General features: G+C 34.5%; 1 protein-coding gene across 1 annotated transcript; it reads right to left on the reverse strand.

The window, feature by feature from the left end:
• Positions 1-33: 33 nt before the first annotated feature.
• Positions 34-21,914, reverse strand: LOC125655828 (ataxin-10-like). Its single transcript, XM_048886351.2, has 10 exons — positions 21,782-21,914; positions 17,519-17,691; positions 16,745-17,095; positions 14,783-14,950; positions 14,030-14,107; positions 13,474-13,642; positions 10,190-10,298; positions 7,867-8,042; positions 5,415-5,478; positions 34-966 (listed from the first exon to the last, which is right to left on the reverse strand). The coding sequence occupies exons 2-10, from the start codon at positions 17,656-17,658 to the stop codon at positions 779-781; spliced, it is 1,443 nt and encodes a 480-aa protein (XP_048742308.2). The 5' UTR covers positions 17,659-17,691; positions 21,782-21,914; the 3' UTR covers positions 34-778.
• Between the last annotated feature and the right edge of the window lie 193 nt (positions 21,915-22,107).

The raw sequence follows: 22,107 nt of genomic DNA on the forward strand, positions 1-22,107 counted from the left end.
CCCCCCCCGTAAACCGTAAAACAAACACACAAGATTGGTTCTTTATATTTTGTATTTCAAAATTAAAGCACACAAAACAAAAAGATTTACATGTTCTCTCTTTATTTTTAGTGATAAGTTCGTTTTATATACTGAATTTTGGGGTAAACCGTATAATATCCATGGAGATCCACGCATAATCGTCATCTGGGTACCAGGGAATCCCTGGATCGTACACGCTGTAATACATAGACCAATATATATTCTTGTGAACATAGTTTCATCTTTACGTCAAAGTTCATATCGAGTATTTATAAACGTCTATATATATATATATATGCGTAAAAGGTTTATCACAGATAAAACTGCAACACTAGACAACAAGGACCTGCACGTTGACCTGACAGAATCTAAATCTGGTTTGATTCACCGACACAGAATATTTTAATTCTGATTTTATCAGCATTGTTTAAATAATTTGAAATATCTCAACACACAAGTCAATTCTCAGGATGAAAGTGGACAAAAAAGCGTTAGTTTATACACTGTAATTATGTTATCAAACGTATCCTAAACCCTACACCCTAACAACTTATCCATGTCAAAACAATACTACATGCTACAACGGAGAGAGATGTCCGCTCAATGTCTATCTCTTCATTTTGAGAGTAATGTTAACCCTGTACGTAGATTATGTCGCCCGATGAGGCTACCAGCATGCCTGACGAAGGTTCACCGTGGAACACCTTCCAGTAGCTCCCATCTACCATCACGCCTGGTAAGGTTTCACCGTTTCAGTTCACTTGTCTTGGGTTCTAGATTTCACGGACACTTTGCCATTTTTCAGTTGTACTTCAATGCCCAGCTCTTCTACCACTGCTGATTTGTCACTGACACCTTGCACTTTCAGGTCTGACAACACTCTCTGGTTCTCCAAGTTATTTTCACACAGGTTGTGTATGGCTAGTATCGCCCACTGAGAGATATCTGCGGATTAGTTAAGGGGCATTTTTCTTCTGTTTGGTAACTACTCCTGGCTTTAACATTCTCTTTGTGTATTCTAGAACCTGTGCTAAAAAATTGACAATTGAAAAATAAATGATGCTGGGTGCACAATTTGTAAAATATTCACATAGCGATTTTGACAAACAGTTGTTTAATTCCCGGTACAGCTCTCAAAATGTAATGATACCCATAAGATAATGATTACGCTCTTTTAAAGTTAACATGCTCAAATCGTATGTTGGCAATACACGATCTCAATAACCGCTAGACAATCAGTTTTTACATTCAAATTTATTTGGTTAACCAGGTGTACACGGGCAGTTTTTTAAATCCCTTTAAGAGCGACCACACTAGTGGTTAAAAAAGAAAGTAGGTGTCAAAAGAGTTTCATCTTTAGCAATTGTGATACAGCACCATGAGAATACCAGGATAATATACTGATTTAATTCACCGGGTTTTTTCTCTCGTTTTTTTTTTTTTAAATATAATTTTTGAAAGGATGTCTGTACTTACTTTAAAGGGGCATGGACACGATTTGAGCTAAAAATCTTCAAATTATATTTTTCCATTTTTATTTTTTACGATGCTTAATTAAAGTGTTTCTAATCATCAACCAAAACTTGAATATCAATTGTTGAGCTACAAGTGAGATACAACACTCACAATTCTTTGTTATGTAAGAAGGTTCCTGCCATGTTTTTGTTTACATATATATTGCCTTATAGAAAATATCATATTCAAAACAAAATAAGATGTGACAAACACTAGAAACTATATAATTGTGTTCAGAATTAAATTGTAAATTGAAGAGAAAGAAAATCTGCTTTAAACGAATTTTACAACATGACAGAGCCTTGTTTACATAACAAAGAATTGTGAGCTCTGTATCTCCCATGTACCTTGACAAATGACATTCAAATTTGTGCTGACCATTAGAAATACCTTAGTTCAGCATTCTAAACATTAAGAATGAAAAAATAGAATTTGAAAATATTCAACTCAAATCGTGTCCATGCCCCTTTAATAGGGCTTGACACGCATAAGACTTAAACCTGTATAAAGTGATCTCTAAAGGTAAAATACACTTGGAAACGCTATAACCATGGGGATGGGAGAGTCTGGTTTATCTGTGGGTCTTGTAATAGTGAATGTAAAATATAACAATCAAATAAAAAACAATGGAATCAAGGTAAGACCACGCAGTTTATTGTATGCTATTTTGTCTTTTATTAATGGCCAAAATTTTAATGAGAGGGGAGGGTTAAATTCATACTTCCAGACATTATAGGTAGCGCTGGAAAAGAGAGAGAGAGAGAGAGAGAGAGAGAGAGAGAGATACTCCCCCACTGTAATAAAAGGGACACTTCCTGTAATGTGGAGGCAATTGAAGTTAAAAAGTAGCTACTTTAGAGTTGAAGAATCACATTTTACATTTGCTAGCATTAAATGGTACAAATACCAATACCACTAAGAAATATATGTTTCTATATACCCCAAAACACCAAATTATGATTAAATGAAACGTTAATATTACGGTAAAAATATATCAGGCCTGGAGATTATAAAACCTTTACCGTACTCATACTCATACTCGGCCATGTTTGTTTTGAGTACAACTCTGGGCAAGCTCCAAAGCATACTCGAAAAATCTTGAGCATGTACTCCATTGAGTAGGAGAATAATTATATAAAAGTTTTATATCCTTCGCTTTTGAGTATGAGTACGATTGAGAGCATGGAGTTCGAGTTTGAGTATGAAAACGTGCTCCAAAAAGTTTTATAACCTCCGGGCCAGAAAGAGGGAGGGGAGCTTCGGGCCCCTTAAATCGAACTCCGCCTCCGCGCATGAAGCGAAAAAGCGTAGACAATTACTAGTATGCGATGTTACAATACGGAAATCGCGATAAAGCAGAGGCGCGATAACGCGATATATCGTAACAATGATGATTTTACGAAGACTTAATGAGAATGACGAAATGCTCCATTGTTACATGGTTACTAACTGCGATGGAGTGACCATGCACTATGATATATTATTTTCAATATTTCCATTTCGAACCTATAATTTATTATCTACAATGTTGAAAGTAGCCTTCGAAGTTGGCCTAGAAACAGCATTTTTCCATTTAAGCACCGATTTTGACATGAAATTGGGTTTTTAAGGCAGGCCTGTGAAATTATCCTCGTCGTGGTCGATTTTATTCCAAGCACAATATTAAATCAATCTAATTAAAATCAGATCTGACTTTAATTAGATTGATATTAAATAATTAATTTTGCGTTACTCGACGAAAGCACATGTGCCGTACAAGAATTGACGTGTGTGCCTCTCTGGGACGTCTTAATATCAATTGCCCATAGAAAATCCAGATATTGTGCATTCCTGCGTCATGCTTATTGTTTCCGCGAACCGGTCTGATTTTTTAACAGCTACTGCAACAAGACACCTCAATTCTGAAGGTCGTATCCGAATCAAAGACCTGTGACTTTCACATTTAATGCCGACCGTCTGGCGATGGAACAGTTACTACCTGTTTTAATTACATACATGTACTTCTGATCTCCATTTCGATAATTCAGACACGTTTATCATGCATCAGTAACATGTTTATCGTTGCCAGATATAAATGCCTTGTAAAATAACTTTTAAAAAGTTGGGAGTTAGCCCGAAAGTAATTAAGACCGGATATATACCATCACAGAATAAAAATAGAAATATGTCATATACTAGTAGAGCTCAAAATGCGTAAACAATGACATGTATCATGCTAGTACACCATAGTAAGAGGTCTATTAAAATGTCACGTCACTGTACTAAAGGCATCGAAAACAATCAATTACATTTCCTCAGCCTTACGCGACAAATCTTTTCAAGGTCATATCCGAAAGACCTGTGATTCTCACTTCTAAATGCCGAACGTATAGCGAAGGAGTAATTACTACCCATGTTTATGTCTTAGGTTTGCCGCCATGGCATGAGCGGGGCTGGAACTCACGACCTCCCGGTTACGATTGGAGGTCTTTCATTGGGTTACCGCGACCGGTATAATAATTATGGGTGAGCTTTTTGCGAAGACTAAAACCATATCCGGACTAATAGTTTTTTTCTTCTTCTTTTATTACCCTGAATTGACCTGTGAGCAATCCTTAACGTGCCAACGCCGATACGGCCATATCCAAAAGATCCACGATTCTCACTCTAAATGCCGAGGGTATGGCGAAGGAACAATCATTAGCAATGTTATCGTTTGAGATTTGACGCGGCATACAACAAGCATGACTCCAACTCAAAGAGTCCGGGGGTGGGGTTACGAAGCGAACTGAGCTACTGCGACCGGTGGGTAAAAAGGAAGGAGATAAAAGGGAGAGGGGGACTGAGGAAGGGAAGAGAGGGTTGGAGAAAAGGACAGGGAGACGGGAGAGGTGGGCAACGCTGTTTACACCCCACCCTCCCAATATAGTTAAGTAGTATTATATATTTACATTTACTATGTGTTTTCTGATTCTATTGAAATCCACTGCTTGTCATTTGCAACAATGAAACAAATTGTTTCAGTCTAGTTAGATCTGGTTTAAGTGCATCTCTCCGCGTATGAATATATATATATATATACACACATTCTATGAACTACTTTTTGAACTATTATAACAATAATGGCAATTAAACAAACAAATGTATTAAAGCACTTGCAATTCAATAAAACAAATAGATATTGATTCTAGTTATGGTTTATTTTATGGGTTAAGCGTTTTTCCTTCTTGGACTATTTCCCTTTACCTTTGTTCAAATATGGAAATCATTCCCAAATATGGAGACAAGTCAAGATCAGGTGATTTTTCAGCTGTTAGTTACGTTTATATAACTTACACGTCAATAATATCTATACTTTACGTACTTGTCATTACATCAAAAACAAAGATGCAGAAACATGCCTTTCTTTGGTTTAGTAATGGGAAATGAAGGTCTCAAACATTTGGGGGGGGGGGGGGGGGGGGGGGGGGGGGGGGGGGGGACGACGACATGACGCAGGTTTTACATATTATCATGCAATTAATGTTTCCGACCTTCATCACCCGCTTGACAAAATTAAAGAATTTTTTTTTATCATTTAATTAAAACTTGGCGCACATTATGATTGCCAGAAAGTCGAAGTTTACAAGTAGAGGTACCAAATGTGAACCCAGCACAAATCTTTCGAACATAAAACTGCTTTAGAATCTTTTTGAAATCACTTGTAATTCAATATCGAGATGGAAAAAGATTTGTATGACAGAAATTCGCTTCATCCATTTAAAACACGTTGATGAAGTTTTGTAAGACATAGACACTAAGTGAACATGTGCATATCCTAAGCACACTGTTTTCTTTTAAATTGTTTCTATGTACATTGGTCCTGTTTTCATATTTGGTAATATGCTAGAAAGGATTACAAGGATTCCTGGCATCAATGTTTGTTTGATCCAAAATCAGCGGTAAGCCATCCATCTCTCTCACCTATGTCAAAAGAAAAATTAGAGGCTTTGTTAGAAATAATATGTTCAATGATCAAACATGTTTCTTGTCCAAATAAATGCATTAAAATGACCCAGATCAAACGCAGAAACTAACCCATTACAAGGCAACAAAACGATTATGGACTCTGAGATCTATAACAAATGTATCACTGAAGTCATGGAATACACTGTAATTTAAAAATTACCAAATGAAGATCGCTTTACTTGGGTACAATCTATTTAACTTCAAAAAACGTTAGTTTACTCTGTGGGAATATTTCAACAAGATCCTAAAATTTCACACGTACTTTTCAAAACTACAAAAAATGTCTCCGCACTTGTTGAAAATATAGATTTGCGTTCCTGTCAAAACTTTGTCAAATAATTATACCATTGAGTAATAAAAGAATTTAAACCTACAAAAAAAAAAAAAAAAAAAAAAAAAAATTAAGTCAATCATTTACTGTCAACGAAGCTAAAATTGCTGATTCTATAATTAAGGATTTCTGTTTTAATATGCCAATTCACAGAATTGTGACTTTTTTTTTAACTGGTGTTCAGAGTTCAATGGAATGACCATACTGAGCTGTACCTATCAATTTCAAAGTTTTATAAGTCTGACTAGCTGTTAGGGTGCTAGGTCATAGCTAGAGGTCCTATACGTGCTGCTCCCCTTCCATAAGCAATGCGGGTGCATTACACCTTAAATATGAATGTCATATTTAATACATATAATTCTAAATAAAATATTGAATATGAACCTTTGTAAATTTCATTCAGTAAGACAGGTGCTTCCTTTAATAGTCTGTTATACCTGTCTAGATATGATACTGTTTGGCATTATTGATATTCACCTAACCCAGCTACACAGAAAGAGAGACAATTCAAACACGATTCACACTTTCAAACATATTTTAAAAAAACACCAGATACTGAAATATTCGTTTGTTAATATGCTATTTTACGGCCAATTAAAGAATGTTTCACTCATGTCGAAACAGATTTAGGTGAAGTACCACAAATACATGGCGTTCTGAGCCGGTGAGAGGCCGTTTTAAGGTCATTTCCGAAAGATGCCGGGCGGTTGGCAAAGGAACAGTCATTAACCATGTTAAACGTCTGAGGTTTGAGGCCGCATCAGGACCAAGAATAGAACCCGGGACCCCCTGGTAGCGACACCAGTGTCTTAACCACAAGACTACCGATATACTAATATATCTGTAATATGAATGAGAAAATGCATGCCTGGCTGACAGGAGAAACTGACCATAGTCGCTCAATGAAATATATATTTCCTATACTGTTCTTACACTACACAATATATACATTTTTTCTCTTCTAATCCAATCATGATGGGGGAGCTATGAACATTGCACTGTGATTGGTTGAATCAAAAGTACCCCGATACCTGCTTTAGGTTTAGAATACATCTTTTATCAAAACACATAAAAGTTCTGATCCCCTCTCTCCCATTCCAGAGGCCCTATCCTGTTCAGCTCACATCATCCATAGCTTTATGTGAGCTTTTTGGAGATCAAAAATGTCTTCTTCTCAGAAGTCTGAGAATTTCAAACAAATCTAATCTATTACAATGTATCCTTTGGTAGAGGAGATTCAAGTTTTGTTCAAATAAAAGACTGTTCTTCTTTCAAGAGTAGCTAATTAAGGAATAGTAAAATTATAGTAGGTTGCTAAAACATTTTCTAAAGAACCAATGTCTTGATACCAAGAATCATTCTAGAAGCTTGAAATTATAAAAGACACAGCTTGATTAAATACTGTATTTGGTATGAATAGGTTGAGCTTTATGTACCATTATGTAAAAAATTAAACACCCACAAAAACAATTCATGAAAATACAAATAAACAGACTAGACTTTCCTTTGTACACCTCCTCTCTTAACACCCACAAAGTTCTGATTCTACAGTATACACAGTCGTTTTACTACCCCCCCCCCCCCCCCCCCCCCCCCCCCCCCCACTCAACCCTGTTATGAGTGTACATGTATAGCTTATGTTATAATAATGAAAGTGTTAAACATGTAATTCATCTATTTCAAATTTGAATGCCTTTTCTTTTGTGAAATTTAAGCCAACTATTCAGCTACTATCCTACACATGATACAGAGAAACTATACAGGGTTATTTTTGCCTTTCTACACTTGCAGACAGTTACGCCCCTTTCCATATTCACCCTGACATAGTTACGAGTGTTAATAGAAAGATACATGTATGAAAGAAAACAGTTTCGCCCACTCTTAAATATTTGCCCAGTGATGAGGGCGAAAGGGATGAAAATAAAAAAATATTTCCCTGTATACAATAGGTGATTGACAAAGCTTCCCCCTCCCCTGCTCCCCCTTGTCCCCCTTTGCCTAATATGACATACCTTATCTTGGTTCTCTGTGTGCTTGTGTACAAGATTAGCTAGCAGGCGGACAATGTCTTTTTTCAGACCAAATGCCGGATGATGAATGTCCACCTGGTGGATCTCAGTCACCTTCTCCACACTGCTGAACACATTGTCTCCATGTTGTCCCAAACGATGGATGCTGTGCAGCAAATCTGGCCAACATCATATGTCTTGCTTTACAAATGATTTATTTACATGTACTTAACAATTGGTGCTTTTACACACTATTTAAAAAAAGATTTAGAGAAAATATAATATTAAATAATATAATCCAGTCTTCTGTTAATTAACTATAAGAAATTTCTGATTTGTAAGTGTATGTCTGACCAAAGTCAGCTGTCAGTTTGCATTCGTCATAAATACATACATGTACTAGTAAATGATTACGTCAGAAATCCTACGTCACACATACATATTGAGACACATGAGTAAGTCTACCTCAGTTTACCTGTAAAATACCTATAGAGGCAAAATGTCAGTAAGTTTGATTACTGTAGATTCCTTATTTTACGTGAGTACTTAATATCACGAAATGACTCGTATATGTCAAATCGCAAGAACATAAATTCGTGAATGCTATGTTGATCAAGAGTCTTCACATGCATTTTAGCAATATAAAACTATAAGAGACTCGTGAAATTATGCGATAATAAATTCATCATGTATATTTAGGAATTTACAGTAATAAATACTAAAAGAGACAAGTTATCAGAAAGTCTGCCTAATAAATAAGTATGCAAACAAGTTGTCAGTAAGTCTACTTAATATATACCTACAGAGACAAGTTGTCAGTAAGTCTGCCTAATAAATGCCTACAAAGACAAGTTGTCAGTAAGTCTGCCTAATAAATACTTAGAGAGACAAGTTGTCAATAAGTCTATCTAATACATACCTACAGAGACAAATTGTCAGTAAGTCTACCTAATAAATATCTACAGAGACAAGTTGTCAGTAAGTCTACCTAATACATACCTACAGAGACAAATTGTCAGTAAATCTACCTAATAAATATCTACAGACAAGTTGTCAGTAAGTCTACCTAATACATACCTACAGAGACAAATTGTCAGTAAGTCTACCTAATAAATATCTACAGAGACAAGTTGTCAGTAAGTCTACCTAATACATACCTACAGAGACAAATTGTCAGTAAATCTACCTAATAAATATCTACAGAGACAAGTTGTCAGTATGTCTAATTAATAAATACCTATAGAGAAAAGTTGTCAGTAAGTCTACTTAACAAATACCTACAGAGACAAGTTGTCAGTACGTCTACTTAATAAATACCTACAGAGACAAGTTGTCAGTAATACTATCTAATAAATACCTATAGAGAAAAGTTGTCAGTAAGTCTACCTAATAAATACCTACAGAGACAAGTTGTCAGTAAGTCTACTTAACAAATACCTACAGAGACAAGTTGTCAGTAAGTCTACTTAATAAATACCTATAGAGACAAGTTGTCAGTACGTCTACTTAATAAATACCTACAGAGACAAGTTGTCAGTAAGTCTATCTAATAAATACCTATAGAGAAAAGTTGTCAGTAAGTCTACCTAATAAATACCTAGAGAGACAAGTTGTCAGTAAGTCTACTTAATAAATACCTATAGAAACAAGTTGTCAGTAAGTCTACTTAATAAATACCTATAGAAACAAGTTATCAGTAAGTCTGCCTAATAAATACCTACAGAGACAAGTTGTCAGTAAGTCTACTTAATAAATACCTATAGAAACAAGTTGTCAGTACATCTGCCTAATAAATACCTATAGAGACAAGTTGTCAATAAGTCTACCTAATAAATACCTACAGAGACAAGTTGTCAGTACATCTACCTAATAAGTATCTACAAAGACAAGTTGTCAGTAAGTCTGCCTGATAAATACCTACAGAAACAAATTGTTAGTAAGTCTGCCTAATAAATACCTATAGAGACAAGTTGTCAGTAAGTCTATCTAATAAATACCTATAGAAACAAGTTGTCAGTAAGTCTACCTAATAAATACCTATAGAAACAAGTTTGTCAGTAAGTATACCTAATAAATACATACCTATATAGACAAGCTGTCAGTAAGTCTGCCTAATACATACCTATAGAGACAAGTTGTCAGTAAGTGTACCTAATAAATACCTACAAAGACAAGTTGTCAGTAAGTCTACCTAATAAATACCTACAGAGACAAGTTGTCAGTAAGTCTACCTAATAAATACCTACAGAAACAAATTGTCAGTAAGTCTGCCTAATAAATACCCATAGAGACAAGTTGTCAATAAGTCTACCTAATAAATACCTACAGAGACAAGTTGTCAGTAAGTCGGCTTGATTTTGTAGTTCTCCATAAAGATGGGTGTGTGAGGTGGCCAACCCCAAGATCTCAATCTGTTTAACAATTATATTTGGATTCTGAAAAATAAATCAATAAAACATAATGAATATGATATGTAAGTAATTTTTGTGTTAATGTTATGTAAAATGATTTTAATGAACACTCACTCTGTCATGCAGTGCTGATCTATATTATGCAAGACCCTGTCTCTTTGAATGATAATGGGGCATAAATTGATGTGTTTTGGGTGGAAAAGCATCCCAATGCAGTCTGTTTACAATGATGTTACTGTTTTATATGGCTAGCCTAAGGTACCACCATTCAGAAATTGGTTTGATTAGGTGGTCAATTCACCACAGATAACTGTCATTTGATTAGGTAGTTAATTCACTGCTCTGAACTGTTTTTAATATACCGACACGATACGTCCTTAGTACATGTATGCTAATGACCTAGATTGATTACCTCCATGTTTAACCAAGACTATGGGGGTTTTATACAAATTAACAGGAATCACTAAGATTTCATTTGACTATTGTACACAAAGATAGATTCACAATGCACAAAATGTCAAATTCAATATATTTTCTAATATATATATATACAAATTCATGAGCAATAAAGAGTGATGGATATACTACTGTCTAGAAATAAATAAATGAAGTTAAATTCAAAGAGCTTACAATGAGATATGGATTGTCAGCCCCTGATGTTACAAAATAGCAAAATATGATTATGATCTAGCATCTCCATCAAGAAAGGACCCTGTTTCAAACCAAAGGTAAATGTATGTGTTAAGCTAGTACATGTACTCCAAAACCAAATATCAAAATCAAAGAAAATGTCACCTTCTTGCAAGATAAAGATACTAACTGATGCAAAATTTATAATTCTATTCTATATATACACATTAATTTGCAATCAAGAGTGGCCTGTCCTTTCTGTATACATGAAGACGTTAAAATTGAAAACAATGGTTATTGATAATTATACTTCTCTAGCAATGTGTAAGAAATTTCAAACAAAATAAGTACAAAATCTCTTCATTAATAAATTGTAGTCTGCATGATTCTTACATACACTGCTGTGTAAAGCATTGCTCAGCTACATGAACAGGAAGGCCGAAGACAGGGGAGATTTTGGATTGGAATGTATCCTGAATTTACTCCCAGAGGTTCACACTAGCACTAGCCCAGTAGTCTGTTACTAATATAACTGTTATTAAGGCTAGTGAATTAGCCTGAAGTATGTGATTAATATAACTGTTATTGGGCTAGTGAATTAGCCTGAAGTATGTGATTAATATAACTGTTATTAGGCTAGTGAATTAGCCTGAAGTCTGTGATTACTATAACTGTTATTAGGCTAGTGAATTAGCCTGATGGGCTAGTAATCTAATGTAGACCTTAATTTCTTATATTTTCTGTTTGAAGATTTTTCTTTTCCTCCAAAATCATCTTAATTGTTGAATTTGGATTCCAAAATATTCTTCTAGCAGGAGGGGGCAACCTGACCATACTAATATAGCTATTTTACATAATTGGCAGCCATTGGCAACTGTCCTAGTAATTCAAAGATCAGGCAAGTACATCAACTTTGAGTCCATCATTAGCCCCAAGGGCTACCTTACTGAAATAGTGTCATTCTCAGACTCCACATTGTCATATCCTTGTAATTAAATTGTCATGTAACACCAGGACAAGTCTGGACATCATGTCATACAATGATGCTGAATAATCCTAGTAGGGTTCTAATAAAGTATTACAATGTTGCCGAGAACAGTGTCGACATAGTGGTGGACTTTTTTAAAATAGATGTATTGGGGCTATATTGTGCAACATTTATACCGAATAGCGGGTTTATTCTGTGGGTCTAAAATTTGGCGGTTTGCTGGCTGAACGGTATGCTAACATTTTAGCGGAATGAATTTTGGCAGACAGGGAAGAGTTGTCTCTCTTTCAAATACTGAAATCACAATTGAGTGCATATTTTGCAAATGAAATTTTGGCGGAAAGCTATCTAACCGCTAAAATAAGCCAAAATTATAACCCCGCGGAAAAAACCCGCTATACGGTATCACAAGACTCTGCTACACTTACTCACATTTAGCCAGGACTGTGGTCACTTACATTTCTGTTTTAAGGTTTTTCTTTTCCTCCAAAATCATCCTAATTGTAGGATTTGGATTATAGTTTTTCTCAAATATTTACATTTACTGTGTGTTTTCTGCTTCAGTTATACTGAAATCTATTGCTTGTCATTTGCAGGTATGAAGGCACATTTTGTTTCAATCTAGTTAGTACCACATTCTTAGTGCCGCGTGTGAATATGCACATTCCACGAACTTCACAACATATTTCATGGCATTGTTGAAATAGTAGGAAAATATGTTTTCTTGTGTATTTTTTACATTTCAATTGAATTTGGAATAATATAGAACACATGCCTGTATCATATGATGGTCTATTTTATGAGTTTAGAGTTTGTCCCTTTTGGACTACTTCCCTTTACCATAGTCCAAATATGGAAATCATTACCAAATATGGAAACAAGTCAAGGTCAGGTGATTTTCAGCTGTTACATTTAAATAACTTACAGGGCAATAAATATCTATATTTTACATACCTAAAAAAATTTAAATTAAAAAAGAAATACAGAAAATATACAGTCATGTAATAAAATGTCTTTCTTTGGTTTGATAAACGGGGATGAAGGTCGCAAACATATTGCAATTTTTTTTTACATAACCCACTAATGCAGGTTATACCATTTTTCTGCAATGTTTGCAATCTTCATATCTCACTTAAAAAAACCCAAAGTATACAAATATTTCTTCTAGCAGAGTGGGCAACCCACCTACCCTTATACCTTTGTTGCTTGACCAGCAGCTATTGGCAGCTTTTCTAGTAATTCAAAGATCATTATTGATTAAGTTAAGACTTTGCTAAATACTGGTTTTGATGATAACATTTATGAACATGGTGAAAATGGCTTCCTGACCTGTTACACCTTGCAGATTGTCCCAATGTTTCCTTACAATCCTGTACAAGACCTTCAAAAACGTCTTCTGATTTTTGAAGTCGAAACAAGTCAGAATCATAGATCAACGCACTGTATTTATCATGTTTAAATGGGGTTCTATCGACATTGCACAACCCATTTTGTCAGATGTCAAAGAACCAATTTCAGGACATAGCCACATTCAATTTAAAATTATGATAATGAATAACATTGAATTATCGTAATACTCACAATTTCCATTTGTTGCTCAAGTACATTGAGGATTGTTGCTGCATGCAGAGCAACCTTAGTGACAAGAAACTTTAAATTTGCCACTGAAGGATGTGAGATGCTGTGTGTTGAATCAGAGTCTTTTGGTAATCTCTTCAGCTGGTCTATCAGGATCTCTAGAACATACAACCTGCAACACAGTGCCAAGCGGTCAGTGGTCTTTGTCTAGAGTTATTTTATAAATTAAACTGTGTAATAATGAAACCATTTCCTATCAGTTTCCTTTGAAAAGTACTGCCACAATGAATAAAGATGTACATTAATATTAAGTAAATTTAATTGAAAATTATGGATCAGATCAGGCATGGATTTCTCAACAACAAAAAATCTCAAATTTATGTTTGAGTTTTGTTTTATTGGAGCAGTCAAAATTTGAGTAAAATCTCAGACTTAAGTCCAGGTTTTGACTTAAGTTTATTTCAAGAAATCCAGGCCAGAGTTTTTGTGACAACATACGAGACACACAGACTTGAAACCCATTGTTTGGTTAAGCTGAGCTGATATATGCTACTCTTACATTTCATGATCAGATAGTTCAGGATCACACTCAGCAAGTGCACCATCAATTTCCAGACAATCTCCAACCACAAACAATCTGTAAATAATAACAAAAAAAAAACCAATTTCTAGACAATCTCCTACCAGAAACAATCTGTAAATAATAACAAGCAATTCCTAGACAATCTCCTACCACAAACAATCTGAAAATGATAACAAAAACAACATCCAACCACCAACAATCTGTTAATAATAACATTAGACAATCTCCTACCACAAACAATCTGAAAATAATAACATTGACTATTCTTGATCTTTGTGCATGTAATTTAATTCTTTGATGTTCAAATAATTCTGTGGCAAATAAACATTTCTTTAGTTCTAAAATGTTAAGAAACCTGTTACTGATATTTCACATGAATATAGAACACTAGTTTTTCCACAACCCTTTAAAAAACAAATCCAAGCTACATTATACAATAATGTGTGTGGACATATTCTAGCGCATTCAAAATTGGTGCAGTCGGAGCTGATCCATTTTTTGGTGTAATCATGATTTAATGTTTCTTCTTTGTATGAGAATGGATAAATGGAGACTTTCAAATTTTGTTGCAACTATTCACTGCCAGATCTGCTAAAATTGAATCCCAATAAAATAAGTACACATGCAATTATTGTATTCGTTTGTCATACAACATGTACAAGTTTGGTTTGTTTGCCACACAGAAACACAGTATATTTGTTTTACTAGCTTTTATTGTTTCGTACTTACCCATATTCAGATTCTTTGTCAATCGTAGCCTTGACAACATCACAGAGTATTTGCCCACAATGCTGTGCACCCATCTCTGACTTCCTGTCAAGCATTCCTCTGAGGCAGTTGTGGTAAACCATACAAGTGTACGTACATAACTTTTCATCTCCATAATTCAACAGATCACTGTATATAAAAGAACAAAATGAGATGAACATGTAGTTGATCTCTAAACCTACAGCAGTATAACCTATCATGACAAGGTGGATCTCTTTACCTACAGCAATATAAGCTACATGTAACACGACAGGTTGGATAGTTACATGTAACAGGGTGGATCTGCCTATGTTATGGGGATCAGTCTGTTGCAGGTTAGAGTCAAAGCTGGTACCCATAATCAACGACTGGGAAAACACAGATAACATAAATATCAATTGTCCAAGGACATAACCACTTTACAGTAAGTGGAATACCTTATAACAGAATTATGTTTTTATAGCCTAATCACTAGACCTCTAGAGTGCTCACTGAAATCCATAACAACTAAAATCTAAAACATCTTCCAAACCATTGAATATGTGCCTGTAACTGTTCTACATTAACAGCACAATCCATTATCTGGTCAGGAATGTAGTGAAAGTAAGAGTTATCTCCCTCAATATCAGAAAAACTGACGATACTTCATCACCTCTACATGTAGCATGTACAACGCTTATTAGTAAAATAACAATTAATCTTAATCCCTTAAGTTCATTATGTGTTCTGTCTGTGAATTCAAACTGCCACAATGAAGGTGGATAATCCATTATTGCTTTGCATTCATGATTCAGAAACCATGATGTTCAAGAGCAAAACAAGGAGAGACATACATGTATGTGATCAGTATCATGAGGAATATCACAGTCATAATTTACTTCACTGATTTTAAGAAAACTGTTCTGTAGATTCTAATAATTTAATTTTACTTGTAAAGCGCAATTGCTTGGTACATTTAACTTTATATTTTGTATCGTATAAAATAAGTTGATCGATGTTCAATTACACAATACGATGTCTAGATGTCACAATCCGTTTCCATCGTGTCGCTGTGACAACATTGCTCCACGTCATATTTTCTTTATAATTATTCATCAAATTGCATTACCACATTTCACTACTCATCAAATCTTAAGGAATGGAAGTACATGTACCTCCTACGGTGTACTAATTTTCTATATCATAGAATTATTAGAATATGCTGGAACAGTTTTTATTATATAGCTAATAAATAGTCTAATATAAAATCTGCGTAAAATCTAGAGAATGTTAGCGTTCAATATCCTGAGAATTTATTGAACGCTAACTTTGCATTGCGTAAATTGTATGCGCCCGAAACATTCCGAGTATGAGCGTTCAATATTGACGTTACCGTAACGACATAAACAAGCCAAAATGGCAGACGACGGTCCTCCGAATCTGACAGAGCCGGTATTTGATATTTACTGAAGCAAAATGTTTTACTGTACATAAATTATGATGTCCCCATTTACAAAATCAGTTTGCTTCATGCATTAATGACGGGTTAAATATTGAACAGTTAAGAAATGCATGCTGTTATTTACACACTGTCAATATTGATGAATTCTCGTCTATTTTGGAGTAGTTTGAGTGAAAAGGGATACAATTTAACAACTAAATACTTTAGCTATATAATAAAAGGGTTATTAAACTTATATAGGTGAATATTGGCACTCATTGGCTGTCAAAATGCACTCGCAAGCTCGTGCATTTTGACAGCCAACTCGTGCCAATATTCACCAATATAAGTTCAATAACCCTTTAATACTGTTCTATGAACTGCAATGTGTAAACTGGCTAACTTAATTTATACCATACGAGAAGAAATTACTTTAATTACTTAAATTAAAAAAGTGGTTCTCATAAATATAAAGTAATGTAAAGAATCATATTCTTTAATTTCAGATGTTTTCATATTGATACCTAAGCTCATCCTGGAGATTGTTCCAAACATATTCCTGGTTCTTAGCATGATTGACTATGCAGTTCCCGATAAACTGCACAATGCATCGAAACAAAACACAACTACTTTCACTTTCAGTGTCGTGGTTTCCTCTCTTGAGTTCAGCACAATTGTTGATCACAGATTTGATTTTCTCGAGACATGGCAGAATTTTATCCTGGACGGAGACACACTGCACACACACATTACGCAACAATCGACAACAGTCTGTCAGTCCGCTGTATGCTGAAGCCGTGTCTGCGTTCATAAGTTCAACAAAGTAAGTCAGAGTGTCCGACACGGCCTTTATATCACTGGCTGTTATCTTCTCTCTGAAAAAGTTGACAATAGTAGTCATTGACATGTGTCAAAAACATGAGGATATGGATAAAGAATGAACCCTTATTCTTTTTTAGATCCAAACGTCAAGGTCACCAAGTCTCAGATTGTAAGTAAAGGTTCCACATGATATTTCAAAAACCAAGGAAGATTTAGCAATACAACTTTTATACACGAATAGTCTCAAAGACAAAAGGTGATCCTAATTGTTTTATATGAGATTAAATTCAAAAAGTGTAAGAAATTGTTTCTAAACAATACCTCATAATCTATACAGTATAAACTTTGGAAATGAAACCTCACATGGAGAACCTTGTAAATAACAATAAAAAGTGCTCTATAATGGGCATCATCACTTGCTTTGTAGTAACCATTGAATTCATTGATGTTTTTCATTAATGGATGGTACAATGTACCTTATATTCTGATCTCTGGCAAGTTCCATTGCCGCCTGAACTTCCTGGTGTATTTCACTCCTTGTTACTTGAGAATTAGACAAAAGTTCTGATAACTTAGAGAAGGCTGAGTCATCTGTAAGACCATGTTGATCTTCCATCTTTTAATATGTTCTTGTTTTCTGTTAAGTAAACTACAAAAAAAATGTAAAAATATACAGTGTCCTATAAAAATCCAAAATCAACAACCAATATTTCATTTTAGAGGGTGCAACCCTCTCACAGGCCTGAAGGTCTCTCCAAGCATTTCAAAATTTTGAAAGTGAAATACAACATATATTGTACATGTACTATCTATCGGTGCATTCAGAGTAAAACCAACAGTACCATCACCAATTTGCTAATGGTAAATTAGATAGATGCACATAAGGGGGAGGGAGGGGGGATAATTCATTTCATCAATATTTCACCTACAGGAATGCATATCTATAAGGTTTCAAATTAAAAAATAATTTGAATTACCATTATCTTGAAATGTGTTTTATGCCCACAGGCAGTGATGGTCACATGGTTTTACACACTTGAAAGGTTTGCGACAAGACTTGAAGGACATTTTTATCACACGATAGTCACTTTAAAAGATAGCAAGTAGAAATATGGAAAGTATAGACAGTCAATGAACGTACTTGATTCTGATGAAGTCAAGCCGAATCAAACTAAGCCAGATATACCTATCGATGTGCCAAGAATCAAGTGACCTGGGTACAGTAATAAAAATGTTGACCTTCTATTATTGGGTGTGTTCAGAGTACTACCGTTGGTTGACATAAGTTACCATTGGCAGAATTTTTTCCATGGTACGACAATGGTACCAATGTTTGTCAATAAAATTTACCAATGGTAAACATTTCTGCAGACAACCTAGAAATCTGTTAGCGTTGGTAACTCTATGTATGAGATAATAAAAAATGAGAGTCATCACGTACACACTGAAAGAAACCGATTTTGTATCACATCTTTCCCCCTTATAAATCTTCGCAGACATCAACTAAAGACAATTTCAGACAAATTGCTTCAAACAAACCCCTGCATAGACGGAAATGGGTTTTAAAAACATCAAGTGTATGTGATATGGTATAGCAATCTCCCAGTCTAACCATTTCCTCCGATGATCTATACTCGTGATGTTTTACAAGAGAAAATACATCTTTGTTAGCCAAATGCTTTTTGGTCCACCCCGCTTCGCATTTATGGACCGAAAACTCTTGACTAGCGAAGATGGAGAAAATAATCTGCAGGAGAAAGTAATTAATAGGACTTAAAAACATATTTCTAAACACATCTTCTTGGTGCAAAATTATTCACAAAGGATATGCGTCTATATCTCAGACATTACGTACTAACTGATCAGCTAAGTGGTATACCAATGGTACCATTGTTGGATTTCTCCACATGGTTAAGTGTTTGCGTGACTGTGACATCCTGATCTTCCAAACACATGAAGTGCATTCGAGACCGCCGTTCTTCGAACATGCACAAATTGTCAAATTCCTGCCGATTCCGAACACCGAGTACACATCACGAGAACATGTTCTAGGTGCAAGAATTGCAAGTAGTGTGGTCTGAGAACATGCACGTTTGTGCGCACATGTTCTCGTCATTCGCAACTCTAACACAGTAGTTCATAACACTATAGATCATGACTTGGTCAATCGAGTGAATTTTATTGACTTTATTGATAAAATTTCGAACTCCTGTGGCTCTAAGATCTGAGCACCAAAACAACAGGAACGTCGATATCGAACGCACTTATGGATGTTTATAAAAGGATTAACTCAGAGGTTAATATTGTATGCTTCTGAAGATCTTGAAAGCGAAATAAAATATGGTGGTCTCTTTCTTCTGTAGGTGTCAGAAATTAAATTGATTGCAACTGTGATATGTTTGGTTTCGTTAAATACTGTTGAATAAAATGAAGATCATTTAATATGATGTACTGGACGGACTAGTGAAATGCTTTGCGGACTAGTGAACATCAACAGTGACTAGTCCGTATGGACTAGTGCTTGAAAAAGTTAATTTCGAACCCTGTTTTAGAGTGATCTAAATCTAGCAAAAGACTTATTACACTTACAGGACTTTCATGTATTCATGATTTAACATAAAACCCTGAAAGAGAGAGCTAGAACAGACAGTTTCTGCTGCCCAATCCCACTCATATGGTAAATATTTAACCAAACCTGAACATATTTACGTAGTATACAAGGATATATGTAGCTGTGCTCGCTCAAAGAGTAGCACCCATCTCTACCCAGAGTTACCGTTCCTTACACTCACTTACACCTTTGTAAACGTCTCAAGGGGTTTACAAGATTTTTGTAAAATGGCACGTATGCTCAAATAAAGTATGGTTTTGACTTCAGTTACAAAAATATACGTAAATAAATAAATATTGAGCAGATGTCAAGTCTTTTTGTGACACAAGAAGCATTGATTTGGGTTGAAACATAGATATTGGGTAGTTTTATTGCACCAGGCCTATAGATAGGTACATGAAGAATAGAATAGAATATGATTTACTTCCAAATTAGGGCCCTCTCTGGCATACAGCATACATGATTGTTAACATTTCAATGTGCAATGATGATAAAAAGAAAAGAACAAAACAAGAGTAAAATATGCACTATTAGTATGAGCAATGTTCATACATGAGACATTTTGAACATGATAATACTTATTTGTATTATATGTAAGTACCACCGTGTATCCTAATGCAAAACAGTCAGAAATACATATAGGGAAAAATATATACATGTATATATATATATATATATATATATATATATATATATATATATATATATACATGTATATATTTTTCCCTATATGTATTTCTGACTGTTTTGCATTAGGATACAAAAATATATACATGTATATATATATATATATATATATATATATATATATACATGTATATATTTTTCCCTATATGTATTTCTGACTGTTTTGCATTAGGATACATGGTGGTACTTACATATAATACAAATAAGTATTATGTGTGAACCATATGTCAGAAATACATATAGGGAAAAATATATACATGTATATATATATATATATATATATATATATATATATATATATATATATTATATATATATATATATATATATATATACATAACAACTCTACATGTAATAATAGTTAAGGTAGTATAAGTACATATGATTAACTCCATTGTAATGCAAAAGATACCACGGGACGGTGCATTGGTACTAGATCAACATGTCATGTTCATAATGAGTGCATATGTGCAATATGGTTTCATATGGTTCACACATAATATACAGTAATACTAGTAGTATGAGCTTAGACAATGTACATAACATGAGACATTACTTGATGTAATATATGCAAGTACCACCGTGTATCCTAATGCAAAACAGTCAGAAATGCACACAGGAAGAAAATAATAACAATATATGCAATGACACATAATAATAGTAATAGGCACGTAGTACAAGTACATATGATTGAATGTAATGCAAAAGATACCACGGGACGGTGCATTGGTACTAAGTCAACATGTCATGTTTACAAGGAGTGCATAATTATGTATAAACATATTGGTTTGAACTTTAACATGTTTCATTTTATATTGCTTCTTTAATCAAATCGCAAAGGGCTACAAGTACATCAGTATTTTCACAATTGAGTAACCATATTAATCTATTCATGTTGTCAAGACTGGAAAAATGTTCACATTGTTGTTTTATAATTTCATACATGTTCTGCCTGAGTGAGTTATAAGTTAAACATTCAAAAATTAGATGAATTTCATCACCAATTTTACAAGAAGAACACTTTGTGCAAAATCTTAAATGTCTAGGGATTCCTGAATAACGACCTCGTTCAACTGGTATATTGTGCGCTGATGTACGTAATCTTGCAAGTGCTTTACGTTGTGCAGGTGGTAAGAGTGTTAAGTAGTTTTCAAAAACAAAATTAGTTTTAAATTTAACATAAGTTTCAAGTTTTCCATATTGTAAACTTCTGATATGTCGCCATTCTTTCAAATAATGATTGCATATATAGTAATGGAAAAAAAAATATCCAAATAGTTGCTTGTCCTACATTTTCCAGATATTTTATAAAATAGTTCTTAGTTTTATTAGCCGTAAAAAAAAAAAAGTGGATTTACATGTGGAATAACATTGCTTAGTGACAGCAAGGAACGACAACTCTGGGTAGAGATTGCGGTAGCACCGTCAATATATTACTTACCTTAGTACTTAATGTGACAAGAGAAAGAATAGATCAATCTGAATGTAACTGGCAATAGGAATTGAACTTGGATTGCCTAATCTAATCGTAATCGCATGGGGGCAGCCATTTTAACACTGAATAATTCGTACGCTCTTTCAGTTACTTTCGATTTGATAACATCTTATCTTATCTACTGCATCTATATGTGTGTGTGTGTGTGTGTGTGTGTGTGTGTGTGTGTGTGTGTGTGTGTGTGTGTGTGTGTGTGTGTGTGTATGTATCATTTCTTTTATTCATAAATATGATATATTCGACATCTACAAAGTCATGATATTTAAAAGTTA

This window comes from Ostrea edulis, chromosome 7, assembly GCF_947568905.1.
Source record: "Ostrea edulis chromosome 7, xbOstEdul1.1, whole genome shotgun sequence".
In the NCBI taxonomy this organism is placed as follows: Eukaryota; Metazoa; Mollusca; class Bivalvia; order Ostreida; family Ostreidae; genus Ostrea; species Ostrea edulis.

Excerpts from the sequence above, each read along its gene's own strand:
- LOC125655828 (XM_048886351.2), bottom strand. The coding sequence starts at position 17,658 with ATGGAAGATCAACATGGTCTTACAGATGACTCAGCCTTCTCTAAGTTA. Across the intron at positions 17,096-17,518 it reads GCCAGAGATCAGAATATAAG|AGAGAAGATAACAGCCAGTG; the intron begins GTACATTGTACC and ends CAACTTTTTCAG. Across the intron at positions 14,108-14,782 it reads GACAAAGAATCTGAATATGG|ATTGTTTGTGGTTGGAGATT; the intron begins GTAAGTACGAAA and ends TATTATTTACAG.